Genomic DNA, 21,414 nt, shown 5'->3' with positions numbered 1-21,414 from the left:
TGGGCCTACCAGGTCTGACCGGCATCTTCCCCCACCATCGAAGCCAACTCACCACCAGGTGGTGATCAGTTGACAGCTCCGCCCCTCTCTTCACCCGAGTGTCCAAGACATATGGCCGCAAGTCCGACGACACGACCACAAAGTCGATCATCGACCTGAGACCTAGGGTGTCCTGGTGCCAAGTGCACATATGAACACCCTTATGCTTGAACATGGTGTTCGTTATGGACAATGCATGACGAGCACAGAAGTCCAATAACAAAACACCGCTCGGGTTCAGATCGGGGCCATTCCTCCCAATCACGCCCTTCCAGGTCTCACTGTCATTGCCCACGTGAGCATTGAAGTCTCCCAGCAAAATGAGGGAATCCCCAGAAGGTATGCCCTCTAGCAACCCCTCCAGAGACTCCAAAAAGGGTGGATACTCCAAACTGCCGTTCGGCGCATACGCACAAACAGTCAGGCCCGGCCACCAGGCGCTCGCCATCGAGCCCCACCTCCAGGCCTGGCTCCAGAGGGAGGCCCCGGTGACCCGCGTCCGGGCAAGGGAAAACGTCGTCCAAAGGTTTCGCTCATCCATTGGAGGTTTGTTGAACCGCTCTTTGTCTCATCCCTCACCTACGACCAGTTTGCCTTGGGTGGCCCTACCAGGGGCATAAAGCCCCGGACAACATAGCTCCTAGGATCATTTGTTCCATGTTTGTTCCAAACATCCATAGGCATAATACTGGGATGTGCTTACTAAAACAATTCTATCACAAATTTGGGCGGCATGGTGGCGCAGTGGTAGCGCTGCTGCCTCGCAGTTAGGAGACCCCGGTTCGCTTCCCGAGTCCTCCCTGAGTGGAGTTTGCATGTTCTCCCTGTGTCTGTGTGGGTTTCCTCCGGGCACTCCGGTTTCCTCCCACAGTCCAAAGACATGCAGGTTAGGTGGATTGGCGATTCTAAATTGGCCCTAGTGTGTGTTTGTGTGTGTGTGTGTGTGTGTGTGTGTCCTGCAGTGGGTTGGCACCCTGCCCGGGATTGGTTCCTGCCTTGTGCCCTGTGTTGGCTGGGATTGGCTCCGGCAGACCCCCGTGACCCTGTGTTTGGATTTAGCGGGTTGGAAAATGGATGGATAGATGCTTAAATCTCCTGTTGTAATGTTCACATAGGGTCTTTTGTGTGTTTTGATCTGTAGGTTTGTATTAAGCTTTTTGTTTTCTGTTTCCAAGATCACTTTTTATATACTGTTCTGACATCTACCTTTTTAAAGCCACCATCTACCACCTTCTCTAGCACCTTCAACACCATCCAACCTCTGCTCCTTAGAGACAAGCTGACAGAGATGGGAGTAGATTCACACCTGGTGGCATGGATCGTGGACTATCTTGCAGACAGATCTCAGTATGTGCGTCTTGAACTGCAGGTCTGACATTGTGGTCAGCAACACAGGAGCGCTGCAGGGCACTGTACTTTCTCCGGTTCTTTTCAGGCTATATACATCAGACTTCAATACGATTCGGAGTCCTGCCACGTGCAAAAGTTCGCTGACGACACTGCTATTGTGTGGTGCATCAGGAGAGGGCAGGAGGAGGAGTATAGGAAGCTAATTAAAGACTTTGTTAAATGGTGTGACTCAAACCACTTACACCTGAACACCAGCAAGACCAAGGAACAGGTGGTGGAATTTAGGAGGCCGAGGCCTCTCATGGACCCCGTGATCATCAGAGGAGACTGCATGCAGAGGGTACAGACCTATAAATACCTGGGAGTGCAGCGGGATGACAAATTGGACTGGACTGCCAATACTGATGCTTTGTGTATGAAAGGTCAGAGCTGACTATACTTCCTTAGAAGGTTGGCTTCCTTCAACATCTGCAATAAGATGCTGCAGATATTCTACCAGACAGATGTGGCGAGTGCCCTCTACGCGGTGGTGTGCTGGGGAGGCAGCATAAAGGACGTCTCACGCCTGGACAAACTTGTTAGGAAGGCAGGCTTTATTGTAGGAATGAAACTGGACAGTTTGACATCTGTGGTATAGTGATGGGCGCTAAGCAAACTCCTGTCAATCATGGAGAATATACTGCATCCACTGAACAGTATCCTCTCCAGGCAGAGGAGTAGCTTCAGTGACAGACTGCTGTCACTGTCTTGCTTCACTGACAGACTGAGGAGAGAGTTCCTCCCCCACACTATGCGACTCTTCAATTCCACCCGGGGGAGTAAAAGCAAACATTTAAGTTGTCTGCTTTTACATGCATTTTTATGACTCTTTAATATATTTTGTATCCGTATACTGCTGCTGGATTATGTGAATTTCCCCTTGGGATTAATAAAGTATCTATCTAAAGATAAAGGAATCCTTTGTGTATGTAGGTAATTGTAGAAACCGTTTCCTCATCCAACCTTGCCCTGGAACAAAATGCTTCTGCTTACTGACCATTGCAAAGAATCTTGCGAGGCACAAATGAGATTGTTACACAGGTGTCCAGCTCAGGGGGATCCAGCACTATTTCACAACATGTTTTTAAGTTAGAAAGCTGTTCTGGCACTCCCCACTCCTCCATTGATGAAGAGTGGTATGAGGAAACTATTGTATTATTGTACATTAAAATCTGCTCTGAATTTCCCTCTTTCCCAATACATGTAACCAATGGTTGACCGGTTTTGACTCATGGCAAGATATTCTGCAGGCATAAGGCTTGAATTTGGTGTATATAGCACATTTAAAGCGACCAATGGCTGGCTAAAGTACTGTACCTTTTAAAAACTGTAAATAAATCAGAATAAAAGCATTACATAAACGCAAGACTAACTCTCCAAATACTAAGACCTTCCTTTCCCCCTGATTTCCATTCAAATATATAGTAAGAAGGTGCAATTTCTAGGCAGGATTTAAATATCAGAAGTGTGGAACTGGCTCTTATATTTAGAGGTATTGCATTCCAGAGTTGGAGTATCACAATCCACACCCTGTATGTGGCAAGAGCATTACACTTGCAAAAAAAAATTTAAACGAACATTGGAGTATCCTGGGGTGGAGCCAAGTTATTTAGGTCTTTAATCCCAAACAAAAGCACCTTAAACTCTCCTATACCACAGGAAGCCAAAAAGAGGGTGGGATAGGAATGATGTGTTCCCTCTTTTGGGTGCTTATTAAGTTGCATTGGTTCAGCTGATTTAAATAACATATTAAAAGCATGGATGGATGTTTCCTGGTTTTTAACTGATAGAAGCATACCTAAAATAAAAGTTTCTAAGATGGAAAGGAACTTCTGATTACACTGTATTGGCCTCCCTGCCAAATGAGAGGAAAGAATCAAAAATGACTAATTTTTTGACTTTTTTTTTTTTATTGCTATCCAGCATTACATATCCTTCTGGCAATCAAGTAATTTAATTGACGAGCCCTTATTTGGCTTCAATGGAGAATACAACTGTGTGTCACCCACAGTAAAAATACATTATGAGATATGCTCCCTCTCAGATCATGCATTCAAGTGGGGAAAATGGACTCTTGAGGGACTTCACATCTCACAGTTTAGAACACGGGTGTCAAACTCCAGGCCTGGGGGGGCCGCAGTGGGTGCAGGTTTTCTTTCTAACACTTTTCCTAATCGGTGTCCAGTTTTTACTGCTAATTAACTTTTCCCTCTATTTTAATAGCTCTGTTTTTAAGGATTCAGTTCCCTGAATTGATTCTTTTCTTCATTAAATGACAGCCAAACAGAAATGAGGCATAAGACGAGCCAACAGATGACCAGCTAAATTGGGGCTTCAAACTCCATCCAGTTCCTTAATGAGAAGCTGATTCTTGTTGTTAATTAAACCCGTTAATTCCATGGCTTGTTGCTGCTCTCTTTTTGCCATAGCAGACATTTCCAAAATCTGTTGATATTGTTTTTTTGTTTTTTTTCTATGAACTCCTAAAATGTTTTGGTAACCTGCGGTATCGGCCTTACTGAGATGTTCATCTTTATTTTCAGATTTTGTTTGATGGGTTAGGTTGAGCTGGTCATGTCCTGCTTGTTTTATGTCTCATTACTGTCTGGCTGCTAATTAAGGAAAAAACCAACTAGGGGGCCCTGAGTCAAGCTAATTCTAAAGACGGTAATTAGCATCAAAACTGGTCACTAATTAAGAAGATGGTTAGAATGAAAACCTGCAGCCACTGTGGCCCTCCAGGCCTGGAGTTCGACACCCCTGGATTAGAGAGAGATGAAAATTTCAGTAGTGACAAAGACTCATTTAAACCAGGCATGGGAGACACCTTTGTCTACCACATTCTCCAACTGATCTATCAAGGTGCTGTGGTCAGTTGTATCAAAGGAAGCACTTGAATCTAGCATGGTTTAGCATGCTCTCTCCACAGCATTAATTGCCTGCAAAAGATCATTGGTCCGTATCAACAGGGCAGATGAATGGTTTGAAACCTGATTAGAATTTTTTCAGAAAGCTGATGTTTAGAAATGCCAAAAGCTGTGAGGACAGACTTTTCCTGGATTTTAGCTGGGAAGGATTACTTAGAAATCAAAATTTTAAGAACGGAGTGGTCAAGATTGTTTTTTTTTGGGTGTGGGGACAGCTATTTTGAGACGGATTGGCACTGTACCAGATTCTAAACAGTATTTTGGATAAAATGTCTGGAGCAAGTATGTCCAAGTCCTCTTTTTAGAAGGCATGATATCCAAAATATGGGTGACAATTTTTAAAATTCTTCTTTAGGTCAGCGAGAGTTGAAATTGTTTAAATACTGCAGAATGCAAGGGAACAAAGTTGCAGGATTGGAGGATATGAGACCTAATGTCCTCCATATTACCAAATAAATAATGCAAAAAAATATTTGGCAAAAGAGGGAACCAGAGCAGGGTTAAGAGCATTTAAGGTGGTTAAATTGTGAACAATTTGTGGATGTATAATGTTTGAGCCTTGATACGTGTTCTCACTGACTGAGGATTACGGCTGACTAAATGTAACAAGTATGTGCAAGATTGTGAATTGCCTAAACCTGTCTTAAGAACTGAAATTTTTGAGGAACCAATTGAGCCTTGATTTTGCAAAATAAGACTTATCATAGTGAGACTTATTCGACTAAGTGTTGATTTCATTAACATGCCCCATGCAGATAAACCAAGCCAGGCAACATCTTTTACCTTTTGTGTCCAGGTTCACTCTGAAATGATGCATTTTCACCAGAAACTTCAAATCAATAATTCATTGAGGATTATGGAGCTCAAGATCGGCTGTTCTCCTCCTTTAGAAAGTTCTTTTCTGTGTTCAAAAGTATTTTTTTATTACCCTCTTCAAAGCTACCTTGCAGTGGAGTGGTAGTTATCCAAGAAGGGCATCAGACTGTTAATCTCACTTCTGAGCTCATTATTTTCAAATGTCTGATTTAAGAGCTTGTTTGTGAATGAAAGGTTATCTAAATTAATCTTTTTAGACGTTACACTGCATCATCTACAGAGGAAACCTAAAGTCCAAAGTGCAGGATACCTGCCTTCAGCAGAGTTTGATGTACAAAATTATTAGGTTGATCAATCTTCCCATTGAGCAAAGCAGATTTATATCGCCATGGTTAGAAACCTGAAGTTCCCATTTTGCAATTCCTATAATTTTTCATTTTAGCCACAGTGTTCTCATTCATTGTGTTTTACACGAGCACCTGATTTCTAAAAGGCAGTGTAAACTCCTATTCTTGTTGTTGACCTCTGAGAAACCAGATTAACAGAGGTAGCTTTCTCTGCAAATAACCAAGTTTATGTGGCCATGTAAACCCTTAACGGGGACCACCAGCCCCTACTAGGCAGTCTACCTGACATATTAATGTACAATACTCCTCATTGTTTGCAGGCTTTGTGTGTGTGGCTTTTAAAAACTGTGGAAACAAGATTTAAAGCTTCATGTACAATTAGTTCTAAAGGACATGGGTAACCAATGCAGTGATGCTAAAACTGGTTAGATGTGTTCAGACTGTCTTATTCTGGTTAAGACTCTTGCTGCAGCCTTCTGAATTAATTGCAACTGATTGTCTTTTGTAGGTAGTCTTGTTAGGAGTGCATCACAATAATCTAGATGAATAAAATGTATGCATTTCTCAGCATTTTGCATTGTTACAAGAGGTCTAACTTGTGCAATGTTTTAGATGGGGAAAATGCAGCCCTAGTAATACGGTTATGGTGCAAATCTAAAATTTTACATCTGGGTCTGCTCAGTTGTTTGACCAAACAGGAACGTGGTAGCTGCAAAAGATGATGATCTAGAATAGACATTTGCGTGTATGCCATCCAGTTGAATAGGCAAGTTTTTAGATAGTGGTGCTAGCCCAAGTGCGCAAGGCCCATTTTTTCCAGCTGTTAATTGCCATTTTTGAATTTAGAAAAAGCACCAAATATAAACAAGGTAGTGTAGTGTAAGCACAGTGTACTATCACCGAATGTTAATAATTTTAGTTTTTTGTTCTCTCAATGGTATCTCTTTTCAAGCCTGGTAAGTTTATTTGCGAAGACATAAATGTCTGCATTCAATTCCGCAAACTTCGCTATGCAGGTGGTGATTAATTACACCCTTTTTCATGTTGGGGAAATGCTACCCATCAGTATCACTGCTGCATTGGAAAAACCCCAAAATCCCTCTATCCCCATTCTACTTTTAAAGACACCTACAATTTCATAGTTGCGTCACTTGGTTTAGACTGATGTCGTCTGTTTCTTGTGGAGCTGATCTCTGAGCCCAACACACTTATCAGTAAACCAGGGTGTTAAGTTGGTTTGCTTATTTTAAAGAGATTAGGTAAAATGTTAAAGCCTGCATGAGTGACAAGATGCCATAACACCATTGAAATATGCTTTTCCGTTAAGTATTTTCAACATCGCATATCTTCTAGGCAGAACCTGCAGTCTCCATCACAAATATAGCAAGATATGAGGAGATGCATATTGAGACTGCACAGTCATAATCAAACCTTTAATTAAAGCAGGATTTCATTCCGCCAGTATTGACTTTCCCATCTAGGCTGACTGCAGCACACTTGCAGCTTTGAGAGCTGGTAACAACTGCAGAAATTGAGAACATCTTTTACTCTTCTGATCATAGTTAACTACTTCTATGTGTCCTCATTGTTGGTTTAAAAAAAAAAACTTAAAGTACAGTATATATAAAATGACAAACCCTCCATGCTGAACCCTACAACAAGAGGTTTCAGATTAATTTTGCATTTTGTCAGAGGACAGTGTTATTGGATTTGTACCAGTCTGTACACTAGAAACTTTAAAGGCATTTTTAACGTTGTGTTTATAGCCTTTCCATATGGTTTTGGAATATAAATGCCTAATGAAATGAGTGGTAGATTGATGTACTTTGTTGGCCGTTTTATTGATTCAACAGGAAGTGAATCGGAGTGACACTTTAAAATTTGTCATTACTAACTTCTGTATGGAGAATGACATTGCTGTAGCACCTTCTGAGAAATACTGTTTCTTTGCTAAAAAGCCACAGAATGAGAGATTTTTGGGTTTTGATTTGCAATAAATTTGCAGACCTTTTTTAAAACTTTCTTTTGTAGTGGGTCACGGAGTGTAGCTTGATGGGCACAAATGGTAAATCTATTCATTTAAAATGAAATCTACATTGTAATAGTTTGCAGGAAGTGAAGGGTTTTGAATACTTTACTGTTTTTAGGTGTGCCAGATTTTATATAAAAAAAAAAAAAAACTCTTAGCGGTTTGCTCCTGTACTGTAGGAATTGATCCCTTTTATCATAAAAGCAACGGTTTTCGCTCAGTGTCAGAATTATGAGCAAATTGTGATTGATTCAGTACAGCTACATCTGAGCCACCTATTCAGCTCAATTCAATGGCCAGCCTTGTAAATCATGCTCTGGGGGAGGCTGTTAGATATTATAAAATGGGAATCTTATCTTGTGGTTAAGTAGATTATAAAGCATTGATTTAGTTTTGGATGGATAATGGAAAAATTTCCAAGCCACTGAATGTCAGATCTTTTTTCACATTTTTATCTGTAGCAATTTTATTATGATGGTGATTCACCCCCCACCACTGCCAGCTGGATCACTACTTCCCACTCTTGGCCCCTGTCTCTTGCTGGGACACTTTGGGTTGTTTCACTCATTTTTATAACTCCTCTTTCCCTGGACACTCTGAACACCTTTTCCAGGGAGTCCAGGGACACCCTCCACTTAGTAGCATTTCCTTAGATGGTATTGCATTTTAACAGTGGAGATAAAGCAGAAATTAATGCTTGGTTTTAGTTGATCTTGCATCATTGTTCTAAATGAAGTTTTTTTTTTTTGCTTGTGTGAGTTTAATTTTTAATTGCATCAATTGTACAAAAAGGTTGAATTCTTAAACTTGGAAAAAGTTGAGTTCTGAAATGTCTTGCTTTTGTGATCCAGTAGAAACACAACTTCTGTTCTTTTGGTGGTTGTGTTGCAAAGTAAATTTTCTACTCAATCTTTAAACTATTCAGAGTTCCCAATAATTCATCTGTTTTAAGAACACACATTCTCTCACATGCATCTCTTTGCATTTGAGAAATACTTTTAAGTGTGCACAGTATTTTTGTCTTACTCATTGTGTAACTTTTTGTTCTTTTGTGCCTTTTAATTCAAATTCTGCTCCCCTCTGGAATTCAATTAATTAGACTCTGCACAGCTGTGCTTTAAATGGTAACTTATAATTGTGCTTATCAAGTTATAATTTATTGCGAATTTTGGTTTCCCAAGAAGGGGTGGGGATCAGAGAATGAATGCATGGATGGATGGATGGATGTCATTTTTGTGCTCATAATTACTTGGTTTGTGTGTTTTTTATTTATATATGTGTGTGTGTGTGTGTATGTGTGTGTGTGTGTGTGTAAATAAATAAAGAGGTTGCCTCCTGACTCCCTGGCATGGGAAAGCTTTGCGAATGTGCTCTTTGCATCTTAAGTTATACAGGGTGTAGAACTTTGTTTTCCTCCTTCGCCCCCTCCCCCATGAGAGATGAACCAGATTTTGTGTAGGAAATCGCACCCTTGTGAAAAACACTAAAGCAATATGTCTGTTACACAACTTGTAGTAATTTTTGTGAATGTCACATCAACTGACCCCATTTGTTCCCAACCTAATGGGACACAAGGGATCAAGGTTACTCCCTTTTTACACAACTGCAACAAAAATGGGGGATTGGCAACATAGGCAATTGTAATGCCATTTCATGCTACTTTGTGAATCATTTTAATTTAATTTTGATATTTGATTTTTAGTGGTGGTTCAAGCTCTCTAAGAGCCACACACAAAGTTTAATATGACATTTCAGCTATGAATGTGGGGGAATAGTTTTAGACAATTTCAGGGTCAATGATTACGAATGTGATGCTATTTGAACCTTTGGCAGAGGTCTAGATCTCTAATGGGATGTTAAGTTTCAAATTTGTATTACAATCAATATTTAGACTTCAACATTTGAAATATTAATATGTATGCTTCAAGTCCAAATGTTTAGACGCAACTATTCCTATGTACTTCTACCAATGTGAAGTAAATGATTAAATTTCTTATGAATCCGCTTATACCAATTTAGATTCACTTTTTTGGTGCTTTTTATTAGCAGGTGTTGCATACATTAGCTTCTAAAAATACATTTTTGTGACACCCACTAACCCATTCATTTAGTGTTAATGAATCCTGGACCAATATGGAGCTTGCAGTGCAGATTTCCACAACAGGCTGTCAGAATGTATACAGAGAAATGGACAACACCTTCATCATTTCTTCAAAACATAAAATGAATATTGATTACCATCACTAGTTGCATATCCTGTACACTACATGTCGTCATTAAATATATTTTGTAATGTGTTTTAATTTGTGCATTGTCAATTGAAAATTTCCCATATCCCTGTGCCACCCTGGCATATGATTAGTATCTAAATATAATGTGACCATTTCTTCCAGAAATGACTGTTCTGTACTTAGCAGACAATGTGCTTAGGGCAAATTGTTATACCTAAAAGACAAACTCTTTGCAAAATGGTTTGTGAAAAATTGTTTTGAATGTGTACTTTTGTTTTCAAACTTTGAACTCTGGCAAGGAAAAAGGCTGCTTAGCGAGTTTATAGTTGTAGGGTCAGTATGTGAGTGCATCCTTGTTACATTTTAACAAAACTCTGAGGACTTTGGGGTTGTCACTTTTATTTAATTATTGAAAGTGGGTGAAAGGTTAGTCTTGTTTAATCAGATCTGTAAGGAAGCTGAAAATAGCTTTTCATTGTGCCTGGGCAATCTGCCTGCCAAATATGTGGTTTGACCTTCCTTTTTTTTTTTATGCAGCACAGTTGTGTATCGATATTCTGTACATTTTCCTTTGTTTGTAGCTTTTGTGGTAATGATTTTTTTGGTATTTGCAGTATGTAAAATTTGCTCTTTAAATGTTTTTAAATGTGTCCTGACTGTTAAGGTCCTGTGCCATTTTTTTTTTTTTTTAGTAAATTGCTGTGATATTTAATTGAATCTATCAAAATGAGGTATGGTAGCAATAACCACCCAGTTGCAGTCACTGGCCTCTTTATTAGGTATGCCTTGCTATTACTGTGTTAACACCCTTTTACCATCAGAACTGCTGGCATAGATTTAACAAGGTGCTAGAAAATTCCTCTGGGTTTCGGTCCATATTTACATGGTAGTATCACAAAGTTGCTACAGATTTGTCGACTACAAATCCATGATGTGAATCTCCCATTCCTCCACATTCCAAAGGTGTTCTGTTGGACTGAGATCTGGTGACTGTGGAGGCCATTTGAGTACATTGAACTCATTGCCATATTCAAGAAACCAGTTTGAGATTTGAGCTTTTTTGACATGGCACATTATCCTGCTGAAAGTAGCCATACAAAGATGGGTACTCTGTAGTCATTTAAGGGATGGGCATGGTCAGCAACAATACTCTGGTAGGCTGTGGCATTTTTAAAGGATGATCGGTTGGTACTAAGGGGCTCAAAGTGTGCCAAGAAAATATTCCCCACACCATTAACACTATCGCCACCAGCCTGAACTGTTGATACAAGGCGTAATGGATCCATGCTTTCATGATGTTGGCGCCAAATGCTGACCCTGCTAGCTGAATGTCACAGCACAACTCGATTTGTCGGACCAGGCAACGTTGTTCCCAATTTTCTATTGTCCAATTTTGGTGAGCCTATGTAAATTATTGCCGGTTCTTGGCCGATATGACTGGCACCCATCTGTTTCAAGGTTCTACGTGTTGTGCATTCAGAAATGCTCTACTAAGTACCTTGGTTGTGATGAGTGGTTATTTGAGTTACTGTTGCCTTTCTGTCAGCTCAAACCAGTCGAACCATTCATTCCCCTCTGACATTAAGGTATTTTTGCCCAGACAAATGTTGCTCATTGAATATTTATCCTGTATGTGTGTGTGTGTGGGGGGTGTTTTTTTTTTTTGGTTTGGGTAACCATTCTCTGTAAATCCTAGAGTTGGTGGTTGTGTGTGAAAATTACAGTAGATCAGCTTCTGAAATACTTGGACCAGGCCATTCAAAGTCCCTTAACAAGCAGTTCTTCAGCTGTACCTAATTAAGTGGCCAATTAGTGTATATTTGTTGAAGCTACTTAATGACTCACTTGCCCCCCAATGTAAAATTGCTTGGTTCTAAATTTAATTTTTATAAACTTCAGTTTCTGTCATAGATTTTATGAGGTTACAAAAAGAAATACCTGCTGATATTTGTTTTTGTATTGCTTATATTTTACTTCTGACAATACCTTTTTGATTCCTTTCAGATAAGATTGATTTCTGGTCACCATGAACCCCATCACATTTTTCTGCTGTGGTGCAGTTTTTCCAAAAACAAGGAATAATTCTACATTAGTACCAGTTGGACAGTGTGTACTTTGTGTTGAATGTTGATTATCAATTTCAAATATAGTATATGGTTCATGTTGCATAATGTTGGTTCTCCTTTTGCAATGTTGAGCTGCTACTGCTAATTTCGTAAATTCTTCCCTTCTAGATGCCTTTAAAATTGCAAAACCATAACAGCATCATGACTCAAATGTACCAGCAAAATGTAGTAGTGTGTGGTTTTTTTAAATCTTAACTTCTAGTCTTGATTTTTGAGTTAATGTCAGTCAGTCATTTTCCAACCCACTGTATCCTTGAGTTAATGTCTTAATTGGTAATTGTAGAAAACAAATGCTTTTATATAGCCTGAATGAATTTTATTTATTTAGGGAATGGCAAATGTGCATATTGCTACCATTTGTATACTGGTTCAGTTTCAACCCTCGAGGGCTCAAGGATATTCACTACTACCAGTATACTCTAAAAGCATTTGGTCAAGTTTATTGGGTTATCTGAAACAAAATGCTATACAAGGTGCAAAATAGAAACTACAGGTAGTCCCCAGGTTACAGACATCCGACCTCGTCTGGCGGCTGGTAATGCTGCAAGCGGTGACCCGGTTGAGGCCGAGTGGAGGCCATTGAGGGGTGAACGGGATTTGGTGTGGGGGTTAACATTGTAGTGTGCATCGAATGGCTGCCTTGTGAATGGGGGCGATTCACTACCCGCCTTTTGGCCTCACCGTGTTCGTTCTCGGTGGGCGGACGCTGTAGGCAGCCTACTGTAGTGGAGGTGACTGTGTGAGGTGGGCTGGTGATGAACCGCCCATTGATGTCCCCATTCATTCTCAATAGCAAGCCTGCTTGTACTGTTACTCGCATAGCAGGAAGTTGTCTCTTGTCAGTACATCAGACGTATTGATGACTGGTGCCTTCCTGCTGTGATAGCGTGTACAGTGCTGTGCAGAAGAGGTCATCTTAATCTTTTGTCTTCACCCTTCAACAATGTCTCTTAAACACAAATCTGATACAAGTGCTGGTGATACAATAAAGAGAAAAATCATCACCATTCAAAATAAAGTAGAAGTAATAAGTTCAGAGAGAGGTGAAACTCCATCATTCATTGGCAGAGCACTTGGTTACAGTTGGTTAACCATAGCATTTATTAAATTTATGGTAGAGGTGAAATGGTAGAGGCAGAGGTGAATATCAAGCAATTTGGGGGGGGGTGTGTAAGTGAGAAATTCTAGGTTGCAGTATCGTAGTAGTGTGAACAGTTTCACTGTTACCTAAACATGCATCTCCCTGTTTTTGGGGTATAAAAGTATGGATTAATGGTTTACCCTGTTGCTTGGATGGAGACTACCTCCCCTGGTTAAGTTTAACCATTTTGTTTTCTGACCTGTAACTTGCAAGTTTGTGGGGTGTGGTGTGTGTGTTTTTTTTTTTTTTTTAAATTTTTTATTTTAAATATATAATGAATTTTAAACCCTTTGTCAAGCATGGAATTTTCATGACCGTCCATATGCTTTACCAACACATTTAGAACTCAACCAATCCACCTTTCATTCATAAACAGGAGCAGTAAATTTCTGAGTGTCTTGGCAAGTATCGTATAAACTCCAATTTATTAGAAAGTTTTGTGAAATGTGGTGTAGGTTTTCTGTGTGAATATTTTTTGGTATCTCTTTATATTACTGAATCACTGTCCTACTGAATGTGGATAATTGGAAATGGGACATTCCACTGTAGAAATAAATAAAATTACCTAATAGTAAAATCTGATATTTAAAAGAGAAAATATCCTCAGTGCTCCACCTCTGCCTTGAATAGAGAAGTTTAAGTGCACCACATTTTAATCTTTGGGAAGATTCTTGTGTGTATTTAAAGTAAATGCACTTTTTTTTTTTTAAAACTGAATTATACTGTACTTTTTATTGTAAAAACTCAGACTTAAAGAATTTTTCCACAAGAAAACAAACTGACAGACAAGAACCAAGAACAAGCAGTTACAACAATCCCACCAATAAATTCACATGGACACCAGAAGCTGGCAGAAACTCCACCTTGGATAATTAGACTGCTTCCGACGGAGTAAAAACCAGGATCTTAAACCGGCAGCAAAATCGGATAGAAAGATTTACTGTGGATGAGCGGAGAGCCATACATTTACTGAGGGGAAAATACAGAAATCATTATCAAACCAGCAGACAAAGGGGCTGCTTTAGTAATCATGAACACATCAGATTACATACAGTACAGGAGGCACAAAGATAATTGTCCAATTCTATGCATTATTACAAACTACAAGAAGATGCAGCAGATCTCTACAAGAAAGAACTAAAAAGATAGTAAGCAGCTTTCCTCTTGATGTCTGGGATCATGTAAACAGTTTAATTCCTGAGAACCCCAAAATGGGTTATTTCTACATGCTTCTTAAAATCCACAAAGAGAACCCAGTAAGGCCTATAATCTCAGGAATTGGCTCCCTTACAGAAAATGTTTCAGGTTGGGTGGAGCACATCCTTTAGACCCCTTGCTCGCAATACAACCAGCTACATTCAGGACATCACTGACAGTTTTAAAAAAAAACTAACCAAAAGTCTGGTATAACCCCCTTACCTGAGGGAACCTTACTGGCCACAATGGATGTTGAGGAACTTTACACAAACATCCCCCATGATGATGGCATATTGGCATGTGAAACGTACGTCAAACATGACTTACCCACAGAGTCAGTTCTACAAATGATAAAATTCACTCTGACACAATTTATTCTCTTTTGGACAAGATTTCTACTTGCAACAAATGGGGACTGCAATGGGGTGTTGGTTTGCACCTCGCTATGCAAACCTATTTATGGCAAAATTGGAGGAAGATTTCATGTCAATGTGCTACTTAAAACCAATGCTGTATCTCTGTTACATAGATGACATCTTCATCTGGACTGCCAGTGAGAAGGACCTCCTCCATTTCTATAATGAATATAATTCTTTTCACCCCAACCTGAAGCCGAATTACTCAAACAGAAGTCTGCTTCCTTGACACCACTGTTCAACTGAAAGACAACATCCTTGTAACTTCTGTTTTTCATAAACCAACAGACAGATGGACCTACCTGAGAAGTGATAGCTTCCACCCCAAGCATATAAGGCGCTTCATTATTTTCAGCCAAGCAATACGATACAATCGTATTTGCTCTGACCCGACAGACCGGGATAAACTGCTGCAGGAGCTTAGACAGGATTTAATCAGACAAGATTATACCCCCAAAACAACAGATACTCAAATAAGAAGAGCTACTGCCATACCCAGAGACAACCTTCTGCAATATAAAAACCAAAGACAACAAGAACCGCACCACACCCCCTTGTCCCTACAACCCACATCTTGAAACACTTCGAAAAATTATAAGAGAACTTCGGCCAGTGCTAAACGATGACCAAACACTGAAAAATGTATTTCCCGAACCTGCCCTACATACAGATAACCACAAAACTTCAGCAGCTAATTGCTCGAAGCTCCCTAAATGAACCAACAGAAAATGTCACATCTCCCTGCCTATAGAAAAGATGTAAAAACGTGTGCTCACATTTATAATGCAGACTGTATAATATACCACAATACCGACTAGAACATCGCATAAAGAGATGATCTGCAGGAAAATGATCCAATGTGGTCTACCTAATTCTCTGCATGAAATGGCCTGACACTGCACTCTGGGAGAAACTGGGCAAACCCTCCGCCAGAGAATGAATTTACATGGGTTCCACATTAAACGTGGCAACACAAATGTTCCTGTAGTGGCCCACTTCAACAGCCATGGACACTGTGAGAGGTACTTTAAAGTCACAATGCTTATGGGCAACTTCAGAACATAGTAAGAGAGAAAAGAATGGGGAAGTCAAACTCCTGCTAAAATTTAATACATTACAACATGGTTTGAATAGAGACAAGAGTTTTATGGCCAGGTATGAAGATTGTTTGCATTTCTCAGACTGACAGACAACCTGACTATAGACCCACATTGTATGGAAAAACTCATCAGAATCTTCAAAAGACTTTGTTGGACAGTTCTCTTATCTTAAGACTGTGACCATACATTGTTCTTCTCTCTTGCTAAATGAATCTTAGCCTGAAGAGGTTTATTAATTTTTTACATTAAGATGTCTCACTTCAAGATTTACCAATGTTGTTTCTTGTCCTAGTATGTGTATAAACACGGGGAACTCCAGTTTCTGTATTACATCTTGCCTGAAGGAGGCCCGAGTTGCCTCAATCTTGCATATTATCTTTTTAGTTAGCCAATAAAAGGTGTCATTTTGCTTGACTTCTCATTGTAAAAACTAAAATTTAAATCCAGACTCCCCTCCCCCAAGTTTCAGATTCTTTTAAATTGCATTTCTAACTTTAAAGATCTGACCGTCCTTCCTTTAGACAGCTTCCTGGGCTATAGTGCAATAATTCCATTCAATATACTCAATGCAAAATTACCTAAACAGTGGGATTTGTTATACACCAGAAAGATCTGGAATAAAAACATTTTCATGATTTCATAAAATGTGGGAAACCTTGTAATTCTTGTGAAAAGTAGTGTGTTTTTTTTAAAACGTGAGCTGCATTGATTTTTTTTAATCCAATCTTGTTTTTTTCACCATTTCAGAATTTTTTGCTTTATACATTCTTTAATTGGGGTGTGGCATGGTGTTTTTAATATACAGAGTAGCACTGTGTTTATTTTTCTAGGCCTCATTATTTGTACTGAGTTTGCAACAGTGGACTCTGGAGCTCTGAGGCAGCCGTGTAAACATCTGATAGTGAGACTGTCCTGAACAAGAAAAATATAGATCTTTAATGTACTTTTTACACAATCATTCAGCACACAATGTGTACTTACTTTTTGTTTAGTAGATTGAAGTTTTACAGTATGATTGTGTTGTCTTTATGTAGATGTGATGCTTAAAGCTTATGATATATGGTGCTTACATTACTAAAGTAACACATTTTTGAAACCTTGAGTCATCTGCTATTGAAACGATGTGTTTGCTTATCACTGTGTAAAGTTACCTAATTTCAGGTAAGGGATGTGTTTTTGTAATATAGTATCTTCATGCATGCATGCATTATTTGTAATACTTGTTTTTCAGGCATGCAATGAAGAATTTCACAACCTTTTTTGTTTGTGACAAATATGAACTTGTTTTGATGATTGACCAAAACCTTTTTTGTTTTGAACATATTTAATGAATGAAAGCAGTTTTTACTTGTTGCCAACAGATAACTAAAGCATTAGTAGTTAGCTCATTGGACTACAGATGTAATTACTGTATATGCTGCAAAGTAATTCTTTAGTAGACCTTTGTGGTAAAAAATTCATATTGTTGCCGTGGCTTACTTAGAATTTTTTTTTTTTTCTCCAACCTCCAAGAGTATATGTAACATGAACTAGTCTCTGGTTATCACATGGTGGTCCTTGTTTTGAAACCAGGAGCTGTGTGTACAGCTGTCTTAACTATTTTAATTTTTTTTTCCCACTTCTGAATAACGTATTTTTTTATAGGTTAAATTTGGACCAATTTGGTGTAGAAAATGCTAAAGTTAGTCTTTCAAACCTGAAAAGACCTAATACATTTTTTTTTTTTTTTTTGCCTTGTTTTATAATGGAATAAGAATGTTTTCTTGCATATTTAATTTCTTTATAGTAGAATTCAGAAGTTTTGAACATTTTTAAGTTTAACAGTGCAGTTTCTTCAGTGTGAACATTTTTAGATTTTGGAGATTCCTTACTTAATTCTGTACTTCTGACTTTTTTTACAGATGATGCGCCTGCAGTTATTAAAGCAAAGCTTAAACTTTCTTGGAGTGAAAAGAATTTCTCTTCTTAGCCATGTCTATCAGAGCACACAACGCGTGGAGTACAAGCCGATTAAAAAGGTTATGGTGGCTAACAGAGGTATGTTTGACATAGAGTGCATTTAAATGTATCCCTGTTATTACTGGCTTCAAATAACTAGACATTTGTTGTATCTGAAGTTGCTTTACACTTTCTTTCTTATGCCTTAGTTTTAATTTGCTTAGAATAGACCACTCTTAAAAAAACATTTTAAGTTTAATTTTTTACATAGGTAAAGTGCAGATTTCCCATGCGTGGACTCTAGTTGTAAACTGTAATATTCAATTATTATTTTTTTTTTTTAATCCTTCAATTCCTGATTTAGTGTGTGTGTGTGAGATCTTGGGGATGGGACCCAAGTCTAAACAGTGTTTCATGTACACTTTATACATATAGCCCAAAGTTAATTTTATACAATTTTTGTCCATGAAGCAATAAACTGGTGCATACAGAGCTTTCCGGGCCTATGTTCCTTCAAAGCTGCACTGCACAGAAATTCATGCACTGTTCACTCCCCATCCCATGCAGCAGTTTGGCAGTGTGTTGCTGTTATCGTGCCTTTCACCCACAGCTCCCACAACTTCTTCAGGAAGTTCAAAGGGAAATTGAAGAAACTCATGGATTGTAAACTGTATCCAATCATGTTCATCGCATCCACTCAGTAGTGTAGAAGTATTACTTGTGGAGTCCTATTGGCATGTAAAATTTTTAGAATTTTAGAATTTAAAGTTTGTGATACATGACCTGTGCTAATCTACAGAACTTGAAATTCAATGACTGAGGCAGTTAAATTGAGGAGGCTGATTAGCTTTTTTTTTCAGCAATGGTATTTTCTTTACTAGATTGTAAAAGATGAGCATCTAGCTTAATTTTAAATGTCTGCTTTGCATATTATAATGCATTTTAAGTTAACTTATAAATATTTTATATTTGAGGGTACTTTGTATATATTTGGGATGTTGAAAGTCCCGTGCTCTGAAGAGCTTGGCTAAAGTGTGTAAAATGAATGAAGGTAGAGCGACACATGTACAACACGCTTTGATTTTTGTTTTATATTAAGATGAAATGCTTGGGATCTGTCCATTCATCCATTTATTTATATATTTATACACACCCACTTTGCCCATTTAAGGGTCATGCTGGCCATTCTGTCCCAGCTGGGATCACACAACATATTTGCACCCACATTCTCTCATGCCATACGCGAGTTCCAGTTGACCTAATACGCATGTTTTTTGTGTGATTAAGGAAAATCCGAGTACCCTGAAAACTGAAGACTGAAAATGTGCATACTCCACAGGCAATGCAATGGGAATCGGGAGAACTAAGGCAGCGGTATAACTGCTGGTTCACCCATCCCTATAGTAGAGTTTGTAAATTATTGGTGTTGCCTAAGCCATTTATTAACGTGGGAAAGTTAAATCTTAAAGTCCCTTAATTAGAAATTAACTGAAGAGGTAATGTGTTCCATTACTGACATATGGCACATAGTGAGTAATTAGTATTTAAATTACATTGCAACCTCATGTCTACATTATTTGCAGATTATAATGATTCTTTATTTTTATGAAAATGTGTTTACCAGCAAAGTGGTGCCACAATGACCTGGTATCCATAAAGGTTTACACTATTCCATCCGACAATGTTAGTTGGAGGCTTCAGCCTAGATTTAAACTCTCCATTGAGTAATTTCTTTAAAGAAATGTATGTTTAAGAAATACTAACTACATTTAACCATATATCCAGCACAACTAACAATGTTATAAAAAAAAAAAGTAAGATTAAAATTTTTCACATCCCTTGACATGTTTCTATGAAAGCTATTTCACCCTCTACAAGCCTATTTGAACTCTAATTTTAAGTACATAGTTTATATAATGCGTCTTAATGTGTATTTGTATACATGTCATTAATTCTGATACTATGGTATAAATTTTTAAATATAACTCCTTGTTAGCAAATGTACGCATTGGTGTAAGACGGATGACAATTTATATTACATTTTTTTTTGCTTGAGGTCTTGTTTATAACTATTACTTTTCCGATTTGTGGGTGGCCTTTTTTTTTTTTTTGTTTCTGCATATTTGCTAGTCCCCAAATTGAATTTTAAAAATATCAAAATTGTGGCATGTCTGTATAGTTCTATTTAGTGGCAAGTGATGAAAATGACAGGCTTGATTTATTTGTACATCTGTGTGTACCTACATATTAGTTTGTCTGTCTTCCACCAGGTGAAATTGCAATTCGTGTTTTTCGTGCCTGTACGGAATTGGGCATCCGTACTGTAGCTGTGTACTCTGAACAGGACACTGGACAGATGCATAGGCAGAAAGCAGATGAAGCCTATCTAATTGGAAAAGGTTTGCCACCCGTTGGTGCTTATTTGCATATACCGGATATAATTAAAGTTGCCAAGGTAAGATTGTTTCCTTACTGCTATGTGGCAATACAAAAATATTGGGCAACTGGCAAAACCCACATGAAATTCTTGTTCATAATTTAAATGTTTAAACAAATGTAAGCACTTTTGCAATCTAACCCTGTTTAACTATAGTACACTGTAGTGGACATGTTTAATTATACAACACTGCTCCTTAAATCCTATTTAAGACTTAAAATTACTGTGGCTTGGCAGCAAATTGAATAACATTTTTTTTTTTTTTTAATTTGTCTCTAATATCAAGTAAGCATTCCTTAATCATTGATTCAAAGTAACTTCCAGTTGAGTCCAGCATGATTAAGTTTAGAATAAATTTAATTGTGGAAACTTTTCTCTGACAACGAACAGTAGTTTTGTAAGAATTCTCTGCTAGTAACCATTTTCTTTTTAGTTATGCTCAGAATAGTTTATGGATTGAACTTTCACTCATGACAGCTTTATAGAATTAATTTATTAACCCAACTCACTGGTAGAAACTTTTAATTAGGGCATTTTAAACTGTTTGTTTGTAAACACTTTGCTTAATACTCCAAAGGAAAATGTATTATCCAGTGAAAAATGTAGAATCAGATCAACCAATAAAAACTATAATGTGGAAGGAAGATTCTTAAATCTTACTAATTTTTGGACAGATTTTAACTAGCTTATACCCTTATGTCGGCAAGATTCTTTTTGGGGGAGAGCTAGTGTTATCTGGCTTAGGCCATCAAATGACCCAGGACTGCACAAGATATGGTGACCTGCAACATACATTGTGTTGCACCTTGGTTTACTTTTTGTTTCTTTTAAATGGTGACCTCTGTTTCTGATTAAACAGATTTTAGGGATTTTTTTTTTTTTTTTTCTTTCTTGAATAGAAAGACTTACAAAAGAACTTCATGTCTAAATCTAGCTGGCTGGAGCCAATCGCAGCCAGGTGCAAGGCAGGAACAAACCCCGGGCAGGGCTCCAGCCCACCGCAGGGCACACCAAGCACACACTAGGGACAATTTAGGATCGCCAATGCACCTAACCTGCATGTCTTTGGGATGTGGGAGGAAACTGCATGTTCTCCCCGTATCTGGGTGGGTTTCCTCCAGATGCTCCAAACTCCACGCAGGGAGGACCTGGGAAGTGAACCCAGGTCTCCTTACTGCGAGGCAGCAGCACTACCACTGTGCCACCATCCAAGCACTAGGTTTTATTTAAAATATTTTTTCACAAAGTAAAATTCAGTCCCTACCCAAGAGAACAAGAGAG

At 38.5% G+C, this 21,414-nt stretch overlaps 1 protein-coding gene across 4 annotated transcripts in view; it reads left to right on the top strand.

The window, feature by feature from the left end:
* The window catches only part of pcxa (pyruvate carboxylase a), a 596,757-nt gene that overhangs the window by 39,837 nt on the left and 535,506 nt on the right, over nt 1-21,414 (top strand). For 3 of the 4 annotated variants that reach the window (XM_039769066.1, XM_039769065.1, XM_039769063.1), the window contains exons 2-3: nt 17,660-17,795; nt 19,967-20,151. In XM_039769066.1, the coding sequence (XP_039625000.1) occupies nt 17,660-17,795; nt 19,967-20,151 (321 nt within the window). Of the gene's footprint in view, nt 1-16,899; nt 16,920-17,659; nt 17,796-19,966; nt 20,152-21,414 lie in introns of those variants that run through there. The other variant, XM_039769067.1, reaches the window with a different exon arrangement.

Source organism: Polypterus senegalus, chromosome 11 (genome assembly GCF_016835505.1).
Source record: "Polypterus senegalus isolate Bchr_013 chromosome 11, ASM1683550v1, whole genome shotgun sequence".
NCBI classification, from domain to species: Eukaryota; Metazoa; Chordata; class Cladistia; order Polypteriformes; family Polypteridae; genus Polypterus; species Polypterus senegalus.
The sequence above is the reverse complement of the archived record's forward strand: the minus strand, read 5'-3'. Positions and strand labels throughout refer to the sequence as shown.